Source organism: Caretta caretta, chromosome 22 (assembly GCF_965140235.1).
Source record: "Caretta caretta isolate rCarCar2 chromosome 22, rCarCar1.hap1, whole genome shotgun sequence".
In the NCBI taxonomy this organism is placed as follows: domain Eukaryota; kingdom Metazoa; phylum Chordata; order Testudines; family Cheloniidae; genus Caretta; species Caretta caretta.
This window is the reverse complement of record NC_134227.1, coordinates 22,484,929-22,512,153: the sequence shown is the minus strand read 5'-3', so window position 1 is coordinate 22,512,153 and position 27,225 is coordinate 22,484,929. Positions and strand designations below refer to the sequence as shown.

At 45.1% G+C, this 27,225-nt stretch overlaps 1 protein-coding gene across 18 annotated transcripts in view; it reads right to left on the bottom strand.

Annotated features, from left to right (window-relative positions):
* CEP164 (centrosomal protein 164) overlaps positions 1–24,495 on the bottom strand; it is a 74,703-nt gene extending 50,208 nt beyond the window's left edge. For 6 of the 18 annotated variants that reach the window (XR_007353543.2, XM_048827443.2, XM_048827444.2 and 3 more), the window contains exons 1-9: positions 24,333–24,495; positions 19,549–19,661; positions 18,597–18,708; positions 17,794–18,007; positions 14,557–16,305; positions 10,493–10,651; positions 8,924–9,052; positions 7,987–8,064; positions 1,691–2,131 (exon numbers count right to left, since the gene is read on the bottom strand). Coding sequence is in view for 17 of the 18 variants with exons in the window: in XM_048827443.2 (XP_048683400.2) it covers positions 1,691–2,131; positions 7,987–8,064; positions 8,924–9,052; positions 10,493–10,651; positions 14,557–16,305; positions 17,794–18,007; positions 18,597–18,708; positions 19,549–19,636 (2,970 nt within the window). In the remaining variant the exon portion in view is untranslated. Of the gene's footprint in view, positions 1–1,690; positions 2,132–7,986; positions 8,065–8,923; positions 9,053–10,492; positions 10,652–14,556; positions 16,306–17,793; positions 18,008–18,596; positions 18,709–19,548; positions 19,662–24,332 lie in introns of those variants that run through there. The other 12 variants (XM_048827446.2, XM_048827459.2, XM_048827449.2 and 9 more) reach the window with 12 other exon arrangements.
* Between the last annotated feature and the right edge of the window lie 2,730 nt (positions 24,496–27,225).

The following is a 27,225-nucleotide window of genomic DNA, read 5'->3' as shown; positions in this document are numbered from 1 at the left end:
TGACTCACTTTCATATTCCTTCCTGTAAATATCAGAACCGGTAACTCATTTTACACATTTGCCCCATCTCTAAACAAGCCAAGAGAAACCACTGACAGCCGGGCATGGTGTGAACGTAAAATGATAGAATTGTAGGACTGGGAGGGACCTCGAGAGGCCATCTAATCCAGTCTCCTGCACTCAGGGCAGGATTAAGTATTATCTAGACCATCCCTGACAGATGTTTGTCTAACCTGCTCTGAAAAACCTCCAACGATGGAGGATTCCACAACCTCCTTAGGCAATTTATTCCAGTGCTTAACCACCCTAACAGTTAGGAAGTTTTTCCTGATGTCCAACCTAAACCTCCCTTGCTACAATTTAAGCCCATTGTTTCTTCTCCTTCTTCAGTGAACAGTTTTTCTCCCTCCTCCTTGTAACAACCTTTTATGTCCATCCCCCCGCCCCAGTTTACTCTTTTCCAGACTAAACAAACCCAGTTTTTTCAATCTTCCCTCATAGGTCATGTTTTCTAGACCTTTAATCATTTTTGTTGCTCTTCTCTGGACTTTCTCCAATTTGTCCACATCTTGCCTGAAATGTGGTGTCCAGAACCGGACACAATACTCCAGTTGAGGCCTCATCAGCGCAGACCAGAGCAGAAGAATTATTTCGTGTGTCTTGCTAACAACACTCCTGCTAATGCAACCAGACTGTTCGCTTTTTTTGCAACAGTGTTACGTTGTAGACTCATGTTTAGCTTGTGATCCACTATGACCCCAAGATCCCTTTCCACAGTACTCCTTCCTAGGCAGTCATTTCCCATTTTATATGTGTGCAACTGATTGTTCCTTCCTAAGTGGATACTTAGCATTTGTCCTTATTGAATTTCATCCTATTTACTTCAGACCATTTCTTCAGTTTGTCCAGATCATTTTAAATTTTAATCCTGTGCTCCAAAGCATTGCAACTCCTCCCAGCTTGGTATCCATCTACAAACTTTGTAAGTGTATTCTCTATGCCATTATCTAAATCACTGATAAAGATATTGAACAGAACCGGACCCAGAACTGATCCCTGTGGGACCCTATCGATATGCCCTTCCAGCTTGACTGTGAACCACTGATAACTACTCTTTGGGAATGGTTTTCCAATCAGTTATGCACCCACCTTATAGTAGCTCCATCTAGGTTGTATTTCCCTAGTTTATGAGAAGGTCATGCGAGACACTATCAAAAACCATACTAAAAGTCAAGATATACCACATCTACCGCTTCCCCTCTCTCCACAAGGCTTGTTCCCCTGGCAAAGAAAGCTACTAGGTTGCTGTAAAAACCAGCTTACTTACTACAGATGGCAGCACTGAAACCCGAGTCTTATTTCTCTTCTAAGATTTGAAATGTGTATCCCAGTTCAGCGTCTTTGCCTTCTGGATGCTCTGGACAGCACTTCTTATGTGCATTAAACAAGGGATTTTCTAGAGACAAAACTGGGAATTTGTAGAGCACTTGCACCCCAATTCAGGAATGCATTACTACTAGGAAAGCCTTACACACATGCTTCACTTTAAGTCCATGTCACGTCCTATTGCAGTCAATGGGATTTAAGCACATGCTTAAAGTGCTCTCCTAAATGAGGGCCTTACAAAGCGGTAGAAGCTGCAGGCAGCAGTTCTCACAACAAGCCCTGCCCATGCAGGCAGATTTCTTACTTTCCCAGCGTCCAGCTTGCTGTCGGTTTTCAGATCAGTTGCTTCTTCCCTCATTCCATTTACAGTCTTTTCATTGACAGACATGGTGTCAATGGTGACAGCCACACTTTCCATCTGATCTGTCTCAGCAGCTCTAACATCTGGAGACGCAGCTACGGGATGCCCTTGACTGCTGACCACATCTGTCCCCACCGCTGTCCTTTCCCTTGGAGTTCCTGATTGTTTGTAAGCTACAGAAATCACATCTTCTACATCAGTATCTTCCTTTTCTAACAGTTCATTCCCCATGGGTTTCCCATTGGACTCCTCTTTGTTCAGGCCACACAGGCTGCTGTCAGCATCTCTGTTAAGCAGTTCATCCAGAGTTGGAGGGCGCACACCATCAGAATCCCAGGGAAACTCTTGACTTTCTTCAGGGTAACTCACTTTCAAGGACTCCTTCTAGGCAGCAAATTAAACACAATTAGAGCTACATAGCGCTCATGCTTTGCCCCTTCTCTGGGAGGATCCTTTGTACCAAAGTGGGTCTATATTCTCCTACAGAGGACAAGGAATCACAAAGCTTTGGGTGACTTTGGCAAGGCCAGTTTGAATTTGTTTAAATTTATCCCACTCTTTGAGAAAAGGAACCTCATTGTGAGGAGTGTCCTCGTCTCTGAGGGGGGGGATTTGTTTTGCTGGAATTCTGCTTTCATACCCTAGGGATCCCAAGGTGTGCGAGTTAGCGTCTGATGCTGCAGGGACCAGAGGCCAGCACGTTAATCATTACATGCTCCTCACTAGCACTCACACACAGCCCTAGACATTGTAATCTGTTTAGTAAGAGAAGGTAGTTTGAAAGAAAGAGTGTTATTGCTTTTTTTAACTTCTGCCTGGAGCCGTCACCTAGGCCAGGTAAACAGGATATGCCCACTGCATTGTCTACCTTCAGCACTGGGCCAAGAACAGATAGAGGATTCTAACCCACAATCTTCAGGCCCAGAATGAGAATAAAACTGGCAAAGGGATACTGATGAGAGCAAAGGAGCTAGTCTAGCCTAAGGTCCAATGAACAGGACATATTAGACTTGGAAAACATGATCTGAACAAGCTTAGTCACCCAAAGCTTCAGCAGCATCTCATGGCAGCCAGGCAAGCTCAGGAAACTCACAGCAAAAAGTACAACCACCAGGAGAAAGCTGGGAAAGGTTCCCTCATCAGAATGCAAACCGAGTCACTGACAGTTCTTAGCTTCTCACTGTTTTATTAATGCTGTGGTGACTTGTCGAAGGCTTTAGCTAAAGACTTCGTACAGTTTGTACTGTACACAAACGGCATATTTTATCTAGGTATTTTTACCCCGGTGTTGCTGGAACAGTGTCACTCTGAAGCCCAGAATGCCAAGACACTGAAAGGATGCCTAGCAGGCTGCCATTCAGATGCGGGAATTCAGCAGGACTCAGGAGATTTATTAGCTGAGTTGGGGAGAGCAAAGAAAGAAATCAAATCACTGGATATTCTCCCCAAACACTGCATCATAACTGTATTTTAGAGTGTCACCGGCAATTTGCCAAGTGATAAAATGAAAACTTGAACCTACTTCAGTTCAGGGCCCCGTTAACACAGGCTTACAAATGCACCATTAGCATGGGTCACCTCTACAGGGCTTTTCAAAGGGATGCATTTATTTGACATGCGAGAAGAATTTTATATTTTCATGTTTCCCGGACATGACCTCATATGATTCCCAGTCCTGAGTAAGTTTCTCTCATTCCTGGATGTTACTGTCTCGGCAGAGATTGGCCACTGATTGATGTATCATATGAGTGAGTCCATTTTGGAATTTGTTTGTTTCACCACTAAACAGCCAAGATACTTAACTTTTAAGAATGCCTAGCGATGGTCGCCCCTTTCCATTCTAATTTCACAGGGTATTTTACTGTGCAGTAGAGTACATACCCAACATGACCCTTCTCCATTCCTAGAACAAAACCAAGCTAAAACAGGTATATTCTTCCCTTTGATGAACACAAACAACTCCCCTCTACATTCACTGGAGTGTCTACAGGTTATGGGCATAAGAGACTTCTCTTTAAGCAAGTTTACATGACACACTGGAATGGTTCAGAAGGGTTGTAAGAACAGACATAGGGAAGCCTAGTTTTTGAATGCTATATCTGAATTATCACTACATGCTGTTCTATAAAATAGTGAACCATGCAAATTACACACGAGCAGAGATGCAAAATCTCCCATTTTGCACGGGCAGAGCAAATTCTACCAGGCATTTTGGTGCTATCTCAAGTCAGTCAGGTAGTAACTGGCTCTAGCGGGTCTTCCCACAAGCTGTAAGATACTTTACCTGCAACTGACTGACACTCTGAATGACGAGAAATTCCTGCCTATCAAGTAAATTGAATGCCCCAATGTTCAGCATAAATCCGGAGCAAACACACCAATACCAATGGGATTGGATTTCATAGAGTAATCCATGATGCACAGAAACGAATGACCACCACAAGCAGCAGTCACTAAAGCTGAATTGCTACTCCCCATGAAAAACAATGCAGCGATGCTGCTTGTTTGTTGGTATTTAAACAAGTTTAACACAAAAGGTCATAATGCTGGGAATTTAGCTCAAAAAAACCCCATACATATGACATACAAAAATCTTCTAAAATGTGAGCTCTTTGGCTTTTGTTGTTTGAAGCCAGACTCTCAAGTTTGGATTGTTCCTGGGAAGACAAGCACACAAAGCAGTGTAGGATCTGCAATGTTAGCCTGGAAAGCTTTCCCATTTGCAGTTCAGGTTGATAAATCTTTTCCATGCAACATTTTAATCACCAGAATAGAACAACAACAATCTGATGCTTTATTGCAGCACTAGCAGATGACTGTTTTCTACACCATGCAAAGCTTCAGAGACATCCTGCAAGCCAGTGAAAGCAGAGATCCACTGTCACCTCTCTCAGACTTCCAGCTTCATCTTCAGAACTCCTTAGGTGCTGGAGCCCAGGTTCTGCAACACTGGCTAACCGAGTACCACAATTGTCTTCCTCTGCTCTGCAGCTGCCCTGATGAGCAGAACACCACATATCAGCTGCCACCCCTCTGAACTGGGGGTGCAAGAGGCATTTACTTTCTCCCCGCACACCACACAGTGCCAACATACAGTCCCCAAAAAGGAGTTTCACAGCTTACATCTCTCTTACTGATACCATTTAAATGCAAGAGAAATTACATTTCCAGAAAAAAAACAGAGGTCTAGTAGTATTCAAAACCTGGAGATACGTCCCCTCTCTCCTAAAAACTAGCTGGACTGATTTTGATACTTTACAACAAACAGATAGTGTACATGCAAGCCAAGAAGAGAATCCAGAGTGTTGGCTGCATTTAAATCACCCACTTCACCTAAGACTTTCACAGCGTTCTGAGTGACAGCAACAGATTATCAAGGTGACTGCCAGGAGAGACCGTCTAACTTAATACCTTCTACCAAGCTTCTTCTACCGAGATAGATCCTGGATGTGATGCTACACTGGTAGCAAAACGGCAATGACTGAGACAATCCCAAATGGGGATACATGGTCAGTCATCCTAAATGAATTCATTGCCATAGTTAGCTACTGTAAGCTTCACCTTTGGCTAAAGGCTGAAGCTGATCCAATCAAAGCAGGGAAGGGATAGCTCAGTGGTTTGAGCACTGACCTGCTAAACCCAGAGTTGTGAGTTCAATCCTTGAGGGGGCCATTTAGGGATCTGGGGCAAAAATTGGAGATTGGCCCTGCTTTGAGCAGGGGGTTGGACTAGATGACCTCCTGAGGCCCCTTCCAACCCTGATATTCTATGATTTGTAAGACACAGTGAGAAGCCCCTCCACCCTGGATTCCCAAATGTCAAAAACTGTACATGCTCAGCATGTTTTACTGCTTCTGCTTTTCAAACTGCTGGTCAGTTTGATTAATTCACTGTTCTACCAAGCTCTCGCTACATCAGGGGCTTGTTCCACTGGCCCAAAGAGAAGGCTAGTGGTTACAGAAGTTGCTAACCATGCTCTTCACTACAATGGAGAGAATAATGCAATGAACAATTTATCTATTCTTACCCTTAAGATAGTCAACACTGTGCCCATGATTTATGGATGTCACATGACTTCCTTGGAACACACAACACTCCCTCCTGCACACGTCTCTGCTTTAATACACACTAGCACACTGTACTGTGCTGCATTTATTTATGGAGATGGCTCGCCTTTCACACATTTCCATCTGCTAAAATATTGTTGCATTTTAATGTTCCATCATATAGATAGGCCATGTGATGCCAAATGTTTACCTGCAGATAGACCTTTTTGGAATGCAGAGCGCCAAAGCTCCCTGAACTGCTAGAGGTACAGAATGATTTGCTACGATATGTCATGCACAATTTTCTCTCTCCAGTCACCCGCAGTCAGAAGTCTTCAGGCCTCTCCCATGATAGCCTGAAGTCCTCTTGTACTCCCAGTCATGTTAATATAATCTTTGCCGCAGTTACCCTCAAAGATCGGTTCAGAGAATATTTAACAATGACAATTCAAACCCCATCATCTTCACCCTCCTTACCTTCCAAACCCCAGAAAAAAGAGTGTTTCCATGAGCACAAACGTAAGAAAAGCAAATCAAGTTCTCCAACATCTGACTGGTTTGATTTCCCACTCCCCTTCCCCAGTTTTAGTTACTCAGCTTCCAGCTCCTCCCTTAAAACACCTTGGGATTTCTATGAATTATTTTCAGTTCTCCTTCTTTTCAACCAGTTCATTTCATTCTTTGCAGTCTCCTTTCCCAGCAAGCATCACCGCACCACTGCATTTCACTAAAACTATCACCTAGTGTCTCCAAATACAGATTCTCAGTCTTTGATCCACTGAGTGAATTTTTACCAGCTCTGTAGGCAAACTGGTTTAGCACTTCATCCCATCACTTCTCACACATTCCTTTGTGGGGCCTGTTTTATGGACCTTAGCTTTATTACAAAATCAAAAGGAAGTGAGAGAAGGGCTTGGGATGCAGAGAGAGAGTTGGCTAACATGTTTTCCTACTGCCATCTTATGGCATTAAACATGAATGGTAATTTCCAGTGGGACATTAATAACTCATCAGGACTCAAGGTAACATCCATCTAGGTTACTAGCTCTTAAGAGGCAGTCTGGTTGTGGGGGGCAACTGCCATTTCATAACAGATCCCAAAGCTCTGCCATGGCAGTGGAATGCTAAGCTTTCTTTGTTCCTAGCCACATTAACATTTCAGTGACGAACTGGGCCCCAGCAGACCTCTGGTCGTTCTGGAGATGAAGACCGCTTGGGTCCTTCCTATTCACATCCAATTTAACACAAGCTGCCTTGCACACTATGCCCAGCGCAGCAGGCATTTGAAAGCTTACTTTTCATGTGCCATGAAAAAGGATAATGAAAATACTGCATTGCATTTTAAAATCAATTAATTTGCCTCACAGAAGCTGGAGTGGAATTTTTAAAGCATTGAGAAGGGATTAATGCCCACAGGAACAGTCTGGCTAAATCACTACAAACTGCTTTCAACACATAAAGCATTGTTTCCTTGTCATCCTAACCCTGATTGCTCTTAATTATGTATGGACAAGGAGCACCCCAACCCCATGAAAAATAAAAAAATATCTGCTTCAAGGCCACACATGTTTTTAAATCACTGTCGATGCTCAACATTTGAAGGCAACAGTGCACCAGAAAAAGGAGCAGTGACCAAGGTTCTACGTTTATACTAAAGAAAGTGGCCATGTACCAATATTCCTCTCAGCTTCCACATAACCATAGAACCAGAACACACTTGCCAAAAGGAATGATGAAGCTGGAGTGGTATTTTTTTAAAAGAAAAAAAAAACTGAAGACCTCGCTGAAATATAGTTGCCATATTTCCATATTCGGTTATTTTACTTGCGAATGTTACTTCTGTTCACCCACTGGAAAAGGCAAAGACTAAATGAAATCCTGCCCAATGCAAATACCGCCACTCTCGCAGTAACCTTAACTCTCAAGAAGGGGCTAGATGGTTCTGTCCTTGGCCCTCAGATATTCTCCCACTATACGATACCTCTGGGATACCCGTATCCAGCTGCATGAATTCCACGGCCTCCCCAACTGTTGCCCCCAAGAGTTCAGCTGGACCCAACAGTGGCCAAAACCAAGCTCTGATTTCTCCGTGCAAACCCTCACCTGGGAATATCCAGCCAGTCATTACTATCTCAAGTGACCCATTTCTTTCCTAAATGCCCGTGACAATTCCAAGGACATGCTCTTTCTTACCTCATACTCGAAGCCGCCTCCTAGGGCGCTAACATCCATGTGCAGATTTTTGAGCAGTCTCGCTGTCCCACGGGGACTCTATATATTCAAAAAAGGAAAACAACTGCACATGAGTTTGTATCTTTGCAACTGGCCATATTTCAGGCCATGCTTGAGAACATTCTACAATTTAGTAATTGGTGGAAATGGGGCAGGAGAACTGCAAGACAATGTGTTAAAGCAACATGATGGAACCATCTGATACATTTCAGAAACCCTCCTTAGCAGTGTATCGCTTCTGGAATTATTCTTCTTTACAAATGCGAGTGATGACCAGCTACACATGGCAAGCAGGTGCTCCACACAGGCAGCCACCTGGGTAAGGGGTCTCTCTGCTGGGTTGGCAGGATTCTTCCATATTGCTATCCTGAACTGCCATTTCCCAATAGCACAATGAATTCACAAATGAGTGTGCTCATTCAGATTTCAGTCTAGTCCACTATGCCTGGGATCTTGTACCCAATGAATTTAATGGCAAAGCTGCCAATGAGGTCAAAGGGGCAGGATCAGGCCCACAGAGATTGTGAACGTGTCCATAATAAACACTGAAACCCTCTATACATCTAGGAGTAGAAGAGAGCACAGCTGTGCACTTGGAAGGGAAACTTCCCTAGCTGACACATCCATGGCCAAAACCCCCTACAGACAGTAGCACTCACCCTCTTAAAAACCTAACAGTTCAAACCAGAGCGAGAATAGGGTTAGCTACCCTGGGGAAAAGACAAGAAACTTAGCCTAAGTTAAACCAAGAAGCATTGGAACCACAGGACATTCTGGGCTGAAAACCCCCGAGGCAAGGACTATCAGTGTCTATTCTCTTATGGGATCTACGCACAGCCCACAAAAACAACACACGGCACTCATAGGAATCTAACAGGTTTCTCAGCACTCTTGCTACCTGATTCTCACTCTCTTCCTCTTCATTTTCCCCTTCATCTAGAGCTAGGAGATTTAAGGAGGCTTTTTCTTCATGCATGGATCCCAGCAAGCTCTTAGGGCAGCCGGTGGATTTAAGGGTCTGTGGAGGCTGCAAAGTCACACACACACCAAAAAAAAAGGGGGCGGGGGGGGAAAGAGTAGTTAGACCAGAGCAAGCCAAACAGGAAAGGACGCAGGCATCCACTCAGGCATATCAAAGCATGGCAGCCCAATTCCATCCCTAGCAGAGGGACTCTCTCACCAGCTAAGTAGCACACAGCAGCATAACAGTCGGAATATCAAGGACTATGCAGGCTAACTTGACTTCTGAAACAGTTATTTTGCAGAGAATCATTGCAAACATATCTCGACTACTGAGATGGTGACGTCTGCTTTACACAAAACTTTCCATTATAGCAAAGGTGCTTTCACTGTAAAGAAAAACACATGCAAAATCTCCCCACTCAAGAAAATACAAATTCATCAAGTTGGATTTGCAACAGACTTCCCCCTCCCGCTTTTCTTTTTTAAGCTGGATTTGTTGCTGGTAGAAGGTGTAAGATTGATAGCTCTGAGGATGCAAAATCTCTATACCCACCAAACAAGTACAGAAACCGATGGCAACAAAAGTTTCTCACTCCCACCCCCACTAGTGTGAGCTTCTCTACGTGGCAAGTTATTGAAAGACAAGCCAGCATGTGCATCTACAGCCTACCAGCTTGCCACTCAGTAACATCCCTGATGGACATTGCTACCGTGCACTGAAAGTCATGCCCCACGATTTCCGTGTGCTGCAGCAGTATCCACAGGGGATGGTCCTGCACAGCAAGCTGGCGCACTGTAGATTCACACCGTGATCCACCACTCAGTAACTGGGCTTGTAAACAAGCCCAGTGTCTCAGCTTTCTGCTGGAGGGACCTCCTCTGGAAAACAAAAGGAAATTCAGTCTCTGCAGCCCATTTAGTCTTTCCCCTCTCTGTGGGGTGACCAATGAGGGGCCAGCGGCCATTTTACAAAGTGAACGTTTCCCCTCATGACTGGACTTGAGGCCCAACAGCTCATTTCAACATCAGATGGGAACAGCTGCTCAGCCACTAGTGTGATGGCACCTGTGATATCCTATTATCACAGCAAATGAGTGTTCCATCTTCCCTGGCAGAATTAACACATGGGGGCTCAAATACTATAATGATGGGCACCAACATAAGAGCTTCCATAGCTAGAAGGCGGGGAAAGAGAGGAGCAACTCTTATGCTCCGGCAGCGTCATTCTGACTGCAGTGGGCTGGAGAGCATCAGGCCCAGGATCAGGGCCACTCTGGACTAGGTTCTGTACAGACATTGGGGCAGGGGGAGAAAATGCAGACGGAGGAAACACATTTCACATTTTTAAGCATGGCTTCAAAGACAGGATAAAAACCATGTACGAGGGACAGGGATACTGCCTTTGAAACACCATTCTAGTGTGTCTGTGGAGGTTCCTGAAAACCTGGCGCATTGCAATAAACACATCCCAAACTGAACTTCCAGTGAAGAGGAAGAGAGTTACCAGAGTTCCTTCTCTGAGCAGCAGACTGGGTACCCCGGAGTTCTCCACACCGGTGCTTAGTGAGCCACGGAGGGCACTGGCTGGACCATCCACGACACCACGTAAAGGAGCAAGACTCCCCAGGGGAGCTTGGACAGGTGCTAGCAGGGAACCTGGAGACTAGGGCATGCAAGGACAAGGTAAGTATCTGACCACAATTGAGATGGATCAAGAGAAAGAGAGCAAGCATCATTTCCAGTCTGCAAGTATAAAACTACAAAAATAAAGAGTCACTCCTATCTAAACACTGCCTGCTACCATTTAAACTACCTCTGCTCAAAAGCTGCTAATGAGACCCAACACTCAGGTGTGTGAGAAATAACAGGTGGATTCACTTGTGCATATAGCCCAGGACCCATATGAACACAGAGTTATTTAGTTCACAACAGCCAGGAGTTTGTCTGATTCACAAAGTTCAGAAAAACACCACCAAAACATCAGGGAGTAGATAAAATACAATATAACCATGTTGGCATACACAAACTTTATAGATGCACATTCACAAACATTATATGAATGCCTAGGAGGGTGGTCAGAATCTCTGCATTATTCTAATAAAATCAGGCCAGACAGCATTTCCCATCTTGTACCCCTCTGCTGCTTTGCACAGCACTGAATAACTGAAGTAGAAACCACGGCTGACAAATTCGGTTTCCTCAGCAAAGAAAAAGAAGTGACGTTTATGGTGAATTACTGTCCAGATATCAATCTGTGACTTTTCAAATAAGAACGAACCAAAAGCATTAATACACTCTTGCTGTTACTTGAAACAACCCTTCTCTGAGTTGGGTCCTCCCATGCCAGCCTTGCCCTCACTGTTGAGTTTCGAGCTGCTGGCCAGGAAGAGGGGGAGCAGGGATGCCCATATGAAGTAATAATAGCCCAACAAACTGATTGTGTAGGACCTGGACTAACTGTGCAGCTTCCCCCTCCAATTACCCATGAGAGGCTGGGGGGGTTCTCTCATCATTTTCTTGTTGTTACTCTAAGCAGAATAAGGCATGACAGTCTCACTGGGATGGCAAGAAGTCTCCTGCCGTCCAGAAGCTGCAATAAGCAGCTGGGACTGCAGCAATGACTTTGGCTGAGAAGTACAATTGTTCAGTGGCAGGCAATTCTGCTGCAGAACTTCACCAAGGGTCTCTTAATAATTTCTACTGAAGCTACTCCCATCTACAGCACAGCAAAAACCTTGAGAATAATTCCTCCCTCCATCCCAGTTAGAGGGGTCAGAGAAGAGCCATGAAAACTGTTAAAGGACTGGAAAACATTTTAGAGTGAGAAACTCAAGGAGCTCAATCTATTAAGCTTAATAAAAGGAAGGTTAAGGGGTGATTACAGTCTGTAAGTACCTACATGAGGAACAAATATTTGATAATGCACTCTTCAGACTAGCAGCAAAGGTAGAACAAGATCCAAGGGCTGGAAGTTGAAGCTCGACAAATTCAGACTGGAAATCAGATACATAGTTTTAACAGTGAGGGTATTTACCACTGGAACAGCTTACCAAATGCTGCGGTGGATTCTCTGTCATTGAGAATTTTCAAAGCAAAATTAGATGATTTTCTAAAAGGTCTGTGCTAGGTCTAACAGGAATTAATTTAGGGAAGTCCTGTGGCTTGTGCTATGGAGGTGGTTAGACCAGATGATCACAGTGGTCCCCTCTGGCCTTGGAATCTATAATCTCTAAACAAATGCGAGTCCCATAAAGGGCTGAAATCAAACAGGACAAGCTGGAGAAAATGCCGAACTCAATTGACCTGATCAGAAGAGCCGAAGTTTAAATTGCACTTGTAAAGGTGGGCTGAGAAACTATAGGCTAGCTCGGAAATAATCCCTCTCGTATAGCAGTGACACAAACAGGCCCCCAACCAAGGACCTGAATTCCCATCACAGAGCATCTCAAAGCTCTATTTTACACAGTGGAATTTTTTATCCAGTAAGTCATACCTTGCAATACCCAGCCCGAGGTAAACTGGAAACTAATGCATGCTTCAAATACGCCTATGGTTTGCCAGCACAGCTCTGTAGCATTTCTTCAACAGAGCACGTGTGCGTCGACAGAGCCCCTGTGCATCGGTAAAGCAGTCTCCCGTACACTGTGTTTATACAAAATTACAGACTGAAAACACAGTTAATTCACTAGCAAACCGGGAGAACGGGAAGGAAGATAAACGCACACTGATCTCTCCTCCACCAAGTCGTTGCCAAATCAATGGTTATAGTGTAAATTACACATTCTGGGCTTAACTAGTAATTTTCTACCGATGGCTATTAACTATGTGTGTGAAGCTGGGGGTGTTAGTTGTCCTTCAGCAAGAAAAACTCACTTCCATCCAGCTAATTAAAACTTCCAGGATAATCTACAGTTTATCTGATATTTATAGTCATAGTTATTATCAGCTAAGGGGGTGCTACCACATGCTGGTAACTGGAAATCGAAGCTAGCAATTCAGTGGAGTCACAGCAGGATACCAGCAATACGGGACCAAAGCAATTCATTAACATTACATACACACACTGACCTTTTATTTTATTTCTTCAGAACACAAGATTTGGCAAGTCGTTATTAAACCGAGGCAATTACTTATGAAACAAAGAACAAGCCAGCCCAGGACACTCTTCACACCGACGAGGCACCTCCCACTGTATGCGGTGGAGGAAAGCACCATGGCCCAAAACTAGTATATCTTATAGCAGTGGGGGACACTCAACTGCTCTGCCTCTTGAGGAGGAAGAGTGAGCTTCAAGCACACGCAGCTGCAGGCCAGAGCAAAACAGCTTGAGCGCTTGTCATCCAACATTAAATACTACCTGGATTTTTGTTTTTAATTAACGAGGCAATTGTAGCCCAGGATAAATGTCCTAATAATGGGATAGCTGGGAGCTCTGAAAAGAAACAAGCATACTTTGGATTGAATTGTTTTATCAAGTTATGAAGGGCGGAGAGTTTGTCCCATGATATTCAAAGCAAAACAGTCAGAGAGCATTGCTTGCCATCTGCTGCATACCCCCATGTCCCCGGGTTCACTGTCAGCTTTGCAGGGAAGCATCACTTTTAATGGGTGCTTTGGAGTCTTTTGGTTTCCCAAGAGCGGAGGCGGAGGGGAAAGAGGGAGAAGACTGCTTTCAGAGATGGCACCATTCCAAGCCCACCTTTGCTGCTCTCCCATGAATTTACCTGGTTTGAGTTTGCCAAGATGTAACATAAGACAATAGCAGTGGTGTTCAGGCCAAAACTGAGGTTTGCTCAAAGTAGTTCGTGCAGCACCTGCCTGTAAAAAGGCCTGCACCAGGGGGCGGGGTGTCACTGTGCTAATGCCCAACTTCCTTGAGAAAACAAGTTCATGCAAGTTTTGTTTTTCTGAGTTCACCAGAAAGGGTGGCCCTGTGGTTAAGGCACTGGACTGAATTCCTGGCTTGTTCATACTCCCTACATAACCCCTGCCAAATCACTTAATCGCTTCGTGCCTCAGTTTCCTGTCTGTAAAATGAAGACACTTTCTTTCTCCCACCATTGGTCTACCTTATCTATTTAGACAGTTCACTCTTCAGGACAGGGAGTGGCTCTATGTATTTGGACAGTGGCTAGCACAATGGGCCCTGATCTAAGGTGGAGCCTCAAAGCAAGTGAAAAACAAAAAAGGGAGATGTTCCTAGAAATTACTTTGTAATTAAATGTAATAATCCCAACCCATGTACTGCTCTATGTGATCTGTTTGATAGTTCACAAGACAGAAATATTATATTATATTATGGTAGAATTCACCCAGGATGTAAGTTATGTAGTGCTTACCATGCCAGGAAGGTCAGCTGCAAGGTATTTTTCATCCTGCACCCCAAAGCTTTAATAAACCCCTCAAATACCTGCCACATCAGCTCATGTGACTACCACCAGGAAGGTAATTTCCCTTTCTCCTGAAACTTCGCTTAGCAGAGAGAAAATGCCCACTCAATTCCTCGGATTCATTTATAATGGAACAGCAAACCAGTTACAGAAGGATTTTTAAGTCTAAGCTGCCTACCTCATTATTGCCTGCTCCTTCACAAAGCTCCAGTTTGCTGCAATCCTCAGTCGCTTTCCCGCTCTGGGTCAACTCTCCTTCCACCTGCCGACAGAGCCTGCTGCTTTCCTGGCACTCGGTGGTCTGATAAAGCCAACCAGGAGTAACCTGTAAACCCTCTGTGAACAAATCTGCCTCTAGCCCTCTAGGAACTGGCTCTGTCCTTTGCTGTTCTTCTACTGTTTCTTCTTGTCTGCCCTCATTGTTCGTCTCAGGGGCATCACGTGACCTATTCAGTTTCATGTTAAAACTGACACAACTATGTTCCTGACTAGGCACTTGATCGTTTTCCTGCACATGCTGATAGAACTGCTCATTCTCAGAGTTACAGTCACTCTGCAACTTTTCATTGGCTGAGCTTTGTGGCTGAGTTTGGAGAATTCCTGAGAAAGGATGAGTGGGTAGAGGACCTTTAGCAGCAGCAAGCAGGTCTGTCTGTCTGTCAGACTCATGAGAGCTCTGGAGATCCCAGGAGAAGTTATCAACCTCTCCCAAAATCTGTGATACAAAATGATCAGCTGAACTGCTTGTAACACTGCTATCCGGTTCAGGCCCCAAACCGTTTGCCTTCTCCTTCTCTTCGTGCTGTCCAGCACAAAGAGAAACAGGCTCCGACGCAGAAATTTCAGCTCCTGCTTGAGCACAAACTTCTACCCCTATGGTGTAGGGTAATGTTTCTGCAGTCACTTCAGGGACTGCCAGGTGGCAGTCTAATAGGTCTTTTTTCTGGACTACTTGTAGGCCTGCTCCTTCAGATTCAACAAACTCTGCCTGCTTTGAGCGCTCTCTCTCACACTTGCTGACAGCCTCATTGCTCTTGCAAAGTTTGGTGGCTTGACTCAATGCCTGATCCTGAAGTTTTCTCTTCTTTCTGCTCTCGACTGCTTTGCTGTGTGCCCTCAGCTCCCGTTGGGGATAGCGAGCATCAAATTCCGCGATCAAACTCAGGTCTTCTGGGGGACTGGCATCAAAGAGAATCATTTCACGTTTCCTGCTGTAAAAAATATGGTCAGGGGCACTGGGGGTCAAGAAAGCTTCATTTTCATTGGCTTGTGATAAACCTGGGTCTCTTTCTTTATCACCACCAGGCCCTGTTGATCTTTCTCTGACTGATAAGCGGTCATCAGGCTGACAGACACACTCTCCTGTCATTTCCTCCTCCTTCCAGTTGTCAGACAGCTTTTCCTCAACAAAGAGCATACCTTTGTCCTCCAGGACATTGGGGGAATCAAGGACACTTCTCCCATTTTCAAAGTCTTGTGAACACGATTTCTTTGACACGTAGGAAATGGGCTTTGTCCTAACAACATCCAAACCTCCAAACTCCGAGTCAGAAAAACCAAGACAAGACTTGTCTCCAATTTTTGGGGTCTTGTCTTGGCCCTGCTGGTTGTCTACATCCAATTTGCTAAAAGATGCCGTCCTTCCTAAAATTTTCTCCACATCAGCTAAGATCTGGTGAGTTCTGCTGGACTTTGCTGTGAGAAGTGGCTGCAATTTATTTGGGGAAGTCCCTGCAAACTGTCTGTTTGAGTCACTTGTCTCTGGTGGTCTCCCAGAAGTCTTTCCTTTACCTTTCTTAAGAAAGCCCTCATTCCTAATCTGGCTATCCTGATCTAGATCAGGACTTGCACACTCAGAGGACAGGATGGGAGAGGACATTCGATAAAAGGATGTTGAAGGAAGAATCCCTGGCTCTGGCTGCATTTCCTAAGTAAATAAATATTAGCAGATAACTAAAATAGACAACATGAGATACATACACTCATCTACAGCACAAAATGGAACAGGATATACTTGCAGCATTTGAAATAAGAAGTGCTATCAGAAGTCCCTCAAATTGAAGGCTTGGGCCTTTTCCATGGAAGGTCCCTGCCTGAAAAAGACTTCTAACCCCAAGAGTTTGTTGGCCTTCAAGGTCTGGCCTTCAAGGCACATCTTATCAGCCTGACATTTACTCAGTTACTGATTGAACTGGGAAAGGTCTCTCTATCTGAAAAGGGAGGAATCGTTTGCCATTGGGAGGACTACTCTTGTTGCCAACCAACAGCAAAACAGATGAACCTGTTGCTTTTAAGGCTGTGCCGAGATACCATAGCAACAGGTGCACAGTTACTGCATAAACAACATTGGTTGTTCCTTCCAGTGAGAAATACTGCTCCAAAAATTCTACAACAACCCCCCCCGCCACCATCTCAGCACAGCAATTACTCCATCCCTGAAAGGCAGGAAGTAAGAGGAATGGCGTGAGTTCAGAGCTCGGAGCCCATGTTCTGCAAGGGCCTGTGATCAAACGGGGGTATGCAAAGCATTAGGAAACAGGAGGATCCTAGAGACATTCTGGGTGTGCCACAGACCCACTCTAACTCCAAGTCACCTGAGCAGCTTGATACCTTGGCCCAGTCAACTGGGAAGAACAATATGCTAGAAAACCTTGGCCAGCCCTCAGCACAAACAAAACGAAGAAGAGACACCTTTGGGTCCTGCAGTATCCTTGACTTGATTTAGGAAGGGGGCTTTGAACTGCTCATGCCAACATGGGGCCCCTCTGGCACCACAGCAACTCCACAGTCCCAGCTCCCTTTTCTAAGAGCAAGACTGGAGGGAGGGAGCATCCAGTGAGCCCTGTCTTCCTTCCACCTCACAGCCCCTCAGGCCATAAAGTCGTTGGGAGCATCACAGAAAACCAAGTGCTGAGTTGCTGAGGGGAAAGTGAAAAGGAGTACTTGTGGCACCTTAGAGACTAACCAATTTATCTGAGCATAAGCTTTCGTGTGGTTAGTCTCTAAGGTGCCACAAGTCCTCCTTTTCTTTTTGCGAATACAGACTAACACGGCTGTTACTCTGAAACCTGAGGGGAAAGTGAGAGTTCAGTGACCTTGAGGGTGAAAGTGGCAGTAGCTGCTCCCCTGAACAGGCCAATTTCTCCTCTGGCCTCGGGTTACTAAGGGATTTGGCCCAGTTGTTAAAAATTAAATTAAAGAACAATAATTGAAAAGCGATGCCACGTCTGCCTCTGTCTGCTCCTCTGCACAGCTCCCACAACCACTTCATGCCTGAAGCCAGCCAGGCAGGTCATTCATTCTGCCTAACCTCTAATACCACAATAAGAAGCAGCCATCACCAACTCGTGGCTGGTCACTTATACTCATGCTGGCTCTTCTGGCCCTCCCCAACAAGCACCTCAGGTATACTCACCACAGCATGTTTCATTGGCTCTCTCTCCTTCTTGTCTTTCTTCTCCTTCTTGTCTTTTTTCTTCTTCTTGTCTTTCTTTTTAATGCTGCCATGAGCCGAAAGCTTCTCCCGCTCCTGGATCACAAGTTCTCTGTAATGTTCATCACAAGGGTGGTCCCACGTGGACTGGCCATTAGAAAAGTTAAAGTAATAGATGTCGCCAGTGATATCTTGACTGATGTGGGGAAACAGAACACGAAGACAGGAGAGAGTCAGGGCATCAGCTCTGTGCAAGAGAATCAGTACACACAGGTAGCAGCACGGCTGCTTTGTGTGGCCACAGAACCTTTTGTCTCAGGAGCTCATAGGGCTTTACAAATGCTGGCCATAGGCTCCCTTTGGTGCATAGCAGAAGCGGAGCATGCTGCCCCAGAAAAGCCCAAATACACAGGATGGGGGAGCAGCTGCCCCACAGCACATTCCTGCCTCCATCACATACATTTCCCAAACTACTTCTTCCCTCTCCCTAGGGCAAAGGCAGCATTTCTACCATTTTTTAAGCATCACTACACCCCAGTGAAGTACGGTATTGTATTATCCCCATTTTACAGGTGCGTGTACAGGCATGGAGGGGAAGTGACTTACCCAGGATCACAAACTGGTTCTGTTGAAGTGCTGGGAATAAAACCCAGGAGCCCTGACACCCAGTCCCCTGCTCCAACCATTAGGCTACATTCCCCTACTTATTTGACAAGCTCCCGGAGAGGGATTAGCAAGGAGAGGTTGACAATCTACTGAAATAGCTGCTGATTTAGAGTTCTCACCATGGTTTCCACTCTGGAGGTAAAGGAGCCACAATGCCTTCTCTGGCCAGCCACATCAGCTCTGGCTCATTCTCAGGGTCAATCCCTATCTCCCTGGCAAACTCCTGAATTTCTGTAGTAGAACAAAAGCAGAGGAAACAAAAGACAGTAGAAGACAGTGTGGCAGACAAGCAAGGCTGTGCGTTACTGTGCAAACCTGTGCTAGGTACAACCCAGGGGTGCTGGGAAACCCCCTCATTGAAGACACTAGAATTAGGCTGCACAGAACTACAGAAAACATCCCATGTGCCAGGGAGCATCTTACAATGGGCAAGGCAAGGCTGAACACTGCAGGGTAGGAGATAGAGGCAGGCACAAACTGCCTGTATATGATGTATATCCATGAGAATGAAAACCAGGAGCCTTATTCTATCATCTCACCGTCGTATGTCAGAATTAACTGCATGGAAGTCAAAAGGAGTTAGTCCAGTGAAAACCAGTGTAAGTAAGAGGACAATCAGGTCCCAAGAACCCTGAATCCTAGTGTCCCACTCTAGCCACTAGATGACACCATCTCCTCTTGACAAACATTTGCCCCTCGTTCTCCTAAAAGAGACTGGCTCTCTTGCTCAGCCCCAGGTGGCTGGTTTCCTCTGTGACAGTCCCAAAGGCTGCAAGGGAATGGAACCAAGAGCCAACGCAGCACCTCTTTTCGGTGAGTGCACTGACTGGACTAATGTCAGCCTCTAAATCTGCCTTGCAACCCCTTCTGCTTGAATTTGCTAGCAGATCAGAATTTCTTTGTGAGACTGGCTGTTATTGATGCACTAACTACAGCAGGATGGAGTGCCACTAACACAAGAGCTATCTTTTCAACTCTCCAACATACTGACCATCGCTCATCCTCCTGCAATATTGAAGAGCAGCTCCTGAGCCCTATCTTTCTGCTCTGAGGAAGGCAGATGCCAGTTACCTTGCTCACTGGGTATGTACGTTTCATCATAATCTTCTTCTAGGATGAGCTGATCCCCAATGCGTATAGCAGGTCCTGCCATGTCCATTCATAAGGGGACACACTGACTGCACCTAGTAGTGAAAACACAACCAATGTCCAGAGCTAGATATAAATGAATTTCACTCATTATATATTAATTAGCAGATATGCATGTGGGGCTTTGACGCTTTCCTGGGGAGCCCAGAACTATGGGTGACCTCGTTACCCTCTCTCTCATCAAGAGAGAGACTTGCTGGAACTAAACTGGTTGACAGCTTCCTGTCAGCCCAGCATGTTAGCCAGCCAAACAATCTCTGCCAAAGCTCTGCCAGCTTTTAATTTGCCTTGCAGGTAACACTTGATGAACCCTAGTCCCAGAAACTCCCTGGAAGAATGTGCCTCTTCCACATCCAGCCGTTACTGGACACCCACAGAAATTACCAGATCCTCTGTCCCCAAAGAGACAGTGCGCACACCAGCCCACTAGGTGAACCGAGGATCCACACTTTAGTATTACAACAACACTGAGGAGAACATATAGTAAAACCAAGAATACGTTTATTACTAAAGAACAGAAATTCAAGCGATAATATGAAGCAAAGATAATAGAAAAATCTGGTTAAAAAAAAAAAGAGAGAGAAATGTTTCTGCAAGTCTAGAACTTAACTCTAAGAAGTTAATCTTTTCTAAAACAGTCTCTCACCTAAAACTTCTCCTGTAGTGCTTGCTGGAATTCAGACATACCAGGATCCAGACTTTCATGATTCCCCTAAGCCCTACAAAGGGTTTCCTCAGTATGTCGATAAACCTCGGGTCTTTTTTCCCCCTCTTCTTATACGCCAGGACATCTTTGAAATGCATCCTGTGAAGCGTAACCCCAGACAACATTCCTTGTCCCTTCCGTTAATTTGCTTTTTTTGTTGCCTCAGTATGTGAATATAGTCCCCACTGTTTTTAGCTAATTCTGATTAATTAACATTAGAGACAGGAAGATAACTACATCCTCTCCTGTCTGGAAGAAAACCTGCTTTTTCTCTTTGTTTGAGTACAGACTTAAAGCATATCATCGGTAAGTATCCAAAATTCCTCCTATAGCGTTCACACACACACACACAGAGCTGTTAATGACCAGTGCACTGTTCATTTTCATTAGATACCTTGTATGACATTCCTCATAGATAAATGCCACGACAAGTGCGTGTTAGGTGTAGTGCCTTTGCCAGGCCTGACTGGAGTTTGCCAGTAGGCACGGAGGCACTCTGAGGGTCACGATCGGGAAGCGAAGCAGGTTCGACAGACCAGGGCTCAGGTGCATCGACAGAGCAGCGATTGCTGAAATCTGCAGCTGCCAATGATGTAGTGATTGCTGACTCACTCCTCCGACATACAAAGAATCATAAGCAGCCCTGGTATAGGCCACATGGCTTCTCTATAATTGTTATTGATCATGTCCTCATTAAAAATCATTGGTAGTCTATGGTCATGGATGTATGAGTTCACAATATGCTAAACTTGACATGACCATCAGCTTCTGCTGACAAGAGTGCACCTCCCACTTCTACCACAGCCAGTTAATGAGGCTGAAATTAGTCCAATTCAACCAAAAGGTGTTCTTAGAATTGAGGTATCAGATGACTTTTCGTTCTGGGCTGCTCAAGGTTGTTGAAACATTACAGACGGAAGGAATGGAGTTGTTTCAAGTCAGCAGGGACGACTGTTAGCTCAGGGCTGTGGCCAAAGCCCTTCAAACATCAAGCACTGATTGGTGAGGAGATGCTCACTGCAGCTGGAATTAAAGAAAAAAGGTACATCTATCATGAGCAAAAGCAGAGGCTGGATGGGTTAAACTTTGGAACAGCATCCAGTCACTGTGTAAGGAAAATCAGGAATCCTAGTGGTCAATTCAGGCAGCCAGTTTTGGACAGGCTGCCACCAGGCAGAATCTCTGCAGTCTCTATGCAACTGTGCAGCGTCTGCAGTGGAGGGTGGTACCAGCCTGTACAGTAAAGAACTAGGAAAGCAGCATCAGCCAGAGTCTGCAAGACCACGTCATGATGTTCCTCAATTATCCACTGCCTGAAGAGGGCCAAGAAGTTCCGGGAGAGCGACCATCTACCAGCCAAAAAGAGATCGGGATTCCAGTCTGTAAGATGAAGTCTGGGAAGGCACCAGGAGTTTGTAACATCACCCCTATGTTGTTGAAGACAGGCGAGAGTATTGTTGTACCAAGGCTGCACAGACTCTTCCAGACCCTCTGGAGCACTAACATAACTGCCAACAATTGGAAGGCGGCATTATTTTTACTCTGTTCCAAAGGGTGATAAGGCCATAGGTAGCAACTCAGACGTATTACACTTTTGCCAGTCCCAGGGAGAGTCTTCATTTCCATATTAATGTCTTGAATCAACAATGCACTTCATGGCAAAGACCGGGATACTCAGCATGGCTTCAGACCTGGTCGTTCCACTGTCAACCAGATATTTACCTTCAGACTGCTTTTTGAGAAGATGGATGAATTTAATAAGCTGCGTGCAGCACTTTTTATGGACCTCCATCAGGCCTTCGATTCAGCGCATTGAGCAAGTTTGCAGGCTCTGAAGAGATGACTTGGAATCCCTAGGAAGATAATGTCAATGACAGAAGAGCGCTATAAAGAAACAGAAAGCTGTGAACACAGGAGTTCGGCTAGGCTGTGTTCTGTCGTTACCGTTATTCAATATCAGCACCAATTAGTTTATGGATAAGCTTGAGGAGCCAGCTGTCGGTGACAGTGAGCTGAACACCCTTCTGTTTCAAGATTTCAAACATGCCAATCACACTGCCTTGTTGGCTCAGACTGGTGAATCGCTGATGGCTGATCTAGTTGGGCAAGAAGCAGTGCGCATTGGTCTGGTTAATGCCTGGCCATCACCATCAAGCAGCCTCCAGCTCCAAATTACAATCCATTTAGCATTAATCCTTCTACATGGGACATCAAGCAGGTGGCAACTGTCAAATCCTTGGGGAGCAGCAAGGGCAGTGCTGGAGAGTTCTCAAAAGATGTGGACGTTTGTAGAGCAGCCACGTTGCAGGCCCTTCAGCAGCCTCTGTGAGGACCTCGTGGCATCAAGCCTGCCACAAAGCTACAGATCCACAGAACCCTGGTTATACCTGTGCTGTTGTATGGCAGTGAGATGTGGGTGCTCAAGAAAGCTGAAGAACACCAAACTGAGGTTTTTAATTCTCTTTGTCTCTATCAGCTGCTTTATATTAAGTGGCAAGACAACATCAGAAATGAGGATATTAGAAATTGAACGCAGCAACTGCCTCCATCAGCATTGGTTCAGTTTCAGTGGTTTTCTTGGTACAGACGCACTACTAGAATGGAAGACCAATGTATTATGAAGCATGTGCACCAAGGAATGCTGCTACACAGACAGCAATTACCATGGTTACCAAAAGCTTCAGTTGTGTCGTAAGATTGCCGAAGACAGATATAAACTGAATATCCAGCCAGACCACCATAACGATCTAGCTAGAAATGGATCCAGGTGGCACTTGATCTGCAAGGAGACTATGTCCCTTTGGATTTTCCATGATAGTGATAACGTGTCCCAATTATAAAGTTATTGGAAGACTATCCCCAATATTAAACATGAACAGTCACTTATTTGTGATGATTACTTGATAGGTTACCCCACATAAAGGCCAGACAAAAGAACCATTAGTGCCCCGGAAAACTCCCGTCCATTTTTTCTCGGTGATGTTCAGTGGGTCTTCAACTTCCTGTGGGCCTTTGTACCGGTCAGTCATCACTGTCAAGGGCAGGCAGTGTACCAGGCAATGTTGTCAACACGCTAACAATGACAGCTCTAAGTGCCAGAACCACACTGCTGCCATCATTGAGCTCTCCTTGCCTTTTCCCTTTCCAATGACCTCAGGCGGCTCTGTATTTTTAACTCTTATGTAAAATGAGCAGCAATTAATCCTACTAGGTCCCAGACTGCAGTATTTTCAGGACCACAGGATCAAAGCAACATCACAAATCCTACTCCACATTCTCTCCTGAACATATGCGACCTAAAACATCTGAATATGGACAATTTAAGGTTAAGATGCTTCCATTCTTATTTCTTTACTAGTGTTTATAGTCATCTCGCTCACACACAGTCTTTAGCAGCAGAAGATCGAGTCTGTGCTGATTTATTCCAGTTAATTGAATCCCAATTTGTATATGTACCAAAGTGCTTGTGTGTACTGTAAATATCACCACACACACGTATATTGTGAAGCCGTGAGCTACCACACTAATCAAGTGAGTATGCTGTTCCCAACTTGGTATTAGTGGCTACAACCGTGCCTTGCTTAATCACCCACCTATGAGAAAATTAAAAAACAACAAGGCAGAGTGCTGGCCAAGAAAGAGATTTTCATGCTCTCCTTGCCAAAAGCAGAATGAGGGACAGACTTCACGCCCCCAGCGCACAGACCTGCTCCCTCGCATCCTTTCCACACGCACACTCCCCTGGCACGCCCACGTGCTCTCAGCAAGTGCTCTCCCAACTCCCACCCCCATGGCACAGCTTGTGCACACCCACTCACACCAGTGCACACCGAGTCCTGCACCAGCCTTCCCCCTCCACTTGCACACGCAACGCCCACACTCACCCCCACCCCCACTCTCCCTTGCACACTTAGCCCCCCTTGCACACCCGTCCGCCGCCCCATTCCCCCTTGCACACCCACGCCCCCTACAGCAGACGCCCATGACAGGGCGGCCTTACCTTCCACGGGGCCCCAGCACCTCCCCAGCCGGGGCCACCCCCCGCTCCCTACGGGCAGCACCAGAGGGGGGAGGCGGCCCCCGGCCTGGGCTCCCCACCCTCCGCTTCCATGGACGCCTGGGGGTTGCCCTGCACGGGCCAGCAACTACTTCCGGGCTTGGTCTAAGCCTAGCAACGGCAGGGCCCGCCCCAGCCTCCGCCTGATTGGGCGCCGGGGGGGGGGGGGGGGCCGGCGGCAGTGGATTGGTGCAGACGTCGGGCCGAGTCACGTGGGTCCTGCCGCTAGCCCAGGGTTTTGTGGGAGTTGTAGTCCGCCATGACCCGCCTTGGGCCTAGCGACCCCCTCCCCAAAACCGGGGCCAATGACGCTGCGGGGCCCTCGAGCCCCCAAGCGACATGCCCCCAAACACCAGGTGTCATGACCCCAAGGATCACCCCCCAACACTGCATGTCTTGATGCCTCCCGGGGGCATGCCCCCCAAAACCTAGTGTAATGACACACACACAGGGGCCCGACCCCCCAAGCCCAAGGGGACACAACCCCCCCAAAACTGTTACTTCATGAGAATTCCAGGGGTCACTGTTTTAAACAAAGCAAGTTTCCAGCCCTCTCTGGTGCAGAGAAAAGCTTGAAAACACGACCCTCTATGGATTTGAAAATCTGAAGGGAAAGAAAAATTAACAACAATAATTCGATTTAAAATCTCATTATTTTTAAACCAGTGTCATGACTGCCCATCCCTCCACACTTCCATCAATTTCAGCAAGTTGGCCTGAACAGTGCGCAGACAGTAACTGATTTTTAATTGCCAACTATATCCTTTTACTTTCTTATGGTGCGAGCTACTGAAATGCCCATTAAAGGGGCACTATAAAACAATAATACTTAAATATACTATAAAACAATATATTAAAAATCCTTTGTTAGTACAATTTTAGATCAGTAGGCACCAAACTGTGGCGGCCATATTCTGCTACCTCTCCTCCTCACTGTCTCCAGCTAAATCAGATAGACCGTTAAAAATACACATACATTTCCTAATGTTACTTTTCCATGTATGCAATTAATGTAATTGCAAGATCCTGTGTAACTCTGAGGCCTTCTCGCTGGAGTGGAGATGTCTCGGAGGCCTTCTCTCTGTTAGGATGTAATCCACACTAAGAGAGAGTTGAAGAATCTCTACCTGAGATTATTAAAATTGAATGAATTTTGGGGCCTGATCCTGCAAAGGGAACTATTTGAATAACTCCTGATATTTACACTGAGCCCCGTTAAAATTAAGGGCCTTATTTAGAAATTTGGTCACCCGTTCTAACATACTCAGCAGAGGAGGGCTCCCCAGCCAGCAAGCCAGAATCTTTAGCCAGGTTCTTTGAATATTAACCTGATCCTGAATAAGTAATGTACAATATGTTAACTTTTTTTGTAACTTTGCTTTAAAGTTAAAAAAAAGGGGGGGGAGACACTCCTATATGAGTTATTTATGTATCTGAGTAGCCAGATTGAAATCAATAAGGCTACTAGTGCAAGTCCTTGAGTAAGGGCTTGTCTACATAGATAATTTTACCTGTATAAATTACATTGTGAATTTAAACTGCTATAGTTATAACACTATAAACACACAGACACACACACTTGTGGACACTTCTTATAGTTTAGGAGGACTTTTTAAATTAGGTTATGTTGCTTGGGAAGGGGTTTAAAGTGAACTGAAAATATCCAATATGGAAAAAAGTGTCCACACAGGCAGTTATACTGGTATAATTATACAGGGATAATTGTACTTATACTAACATAACTTTCCAGAGTAGACAAGCCCTAAATGTGTTCTGGATTAGGACACATATGTTTAGACTCTGTGCATTTCACTTTGTTTGCCCTATAGCCCGGTCATTTACTCGCCATGGTTTCTGCTCAATTTCACTTTTTTTGTATGGGTTTTCAGGGAATATAAATTATCTCCAGACAAACTGGTTCAATTCATTTTTTGTTTTATGGTCATAAAAATGTTCAATTAATTTTAAACTTTATACACACACACACACACACACACAAATAAAAGTAGTGTGCAAACAATGAAGGAAAATGAACTGTTTGGAAGCAGATTTTTATTCAAGACTAATTTAAACAAAAATGCATGGGGAGGGAAGTAGGGTGCTCTATTGTAGCATAACCCACTTTTGTGAGTCTTACAATATTTGGTGTTTTTCGTAAAGTCCCTGCTGTTGGAGTTCTACAAGAATCTCAGTTTTCACTTCTTTTTTTTTTTTTTTTTTTAAAGTACATTGCTGGGTCTTGTAGTTGCAGAGAAAAGCTGGAAAAAATGATTCCCCAAAGGCTCAGAAACCAGAAAGTAAATAAAAAGAACCCCCAATTATTTTTTTTTAATCTCAATCTCATGATTTTTTGGGTCATGTCTTGTGCTTTTTTTGAATGGTTGGGTTTGGTAATATTGCTATAAGATAGATGGCTCTCTAAAAACTACATATCCTGAAATCAACCTTGCTTCTTATGACCAGCAGCCTTCCTCTATCCCTCAGCACACGTACTCATAACCCTCTTGAAGGCTGCACACATATTCATGTTGCAAATAAACTTTATACTTTAAACAAGCAAACAGAAACTTCATTTTCTTATGCAGCTTTCTTCTTCAGCTGCCCCCACTGGCTGAAATTTATATGGGAAAAGAGTTCTTGAAATGTTTTTCCCTCTCTCTTGGGATTCATAGACTACAAAGCCAGAATTGTGACCATCCAGTCCAGAGAGTGGAGACGCTGTTCTCTTCACCAAAGGGCACCGAAACCAGACACAGCTGATATAGCTGTTACTTGAACAGGAAGCAAAAGTGGAAACTACACTTCCCAGAGATCTTTGGGGGGGGGGAACCTTTGG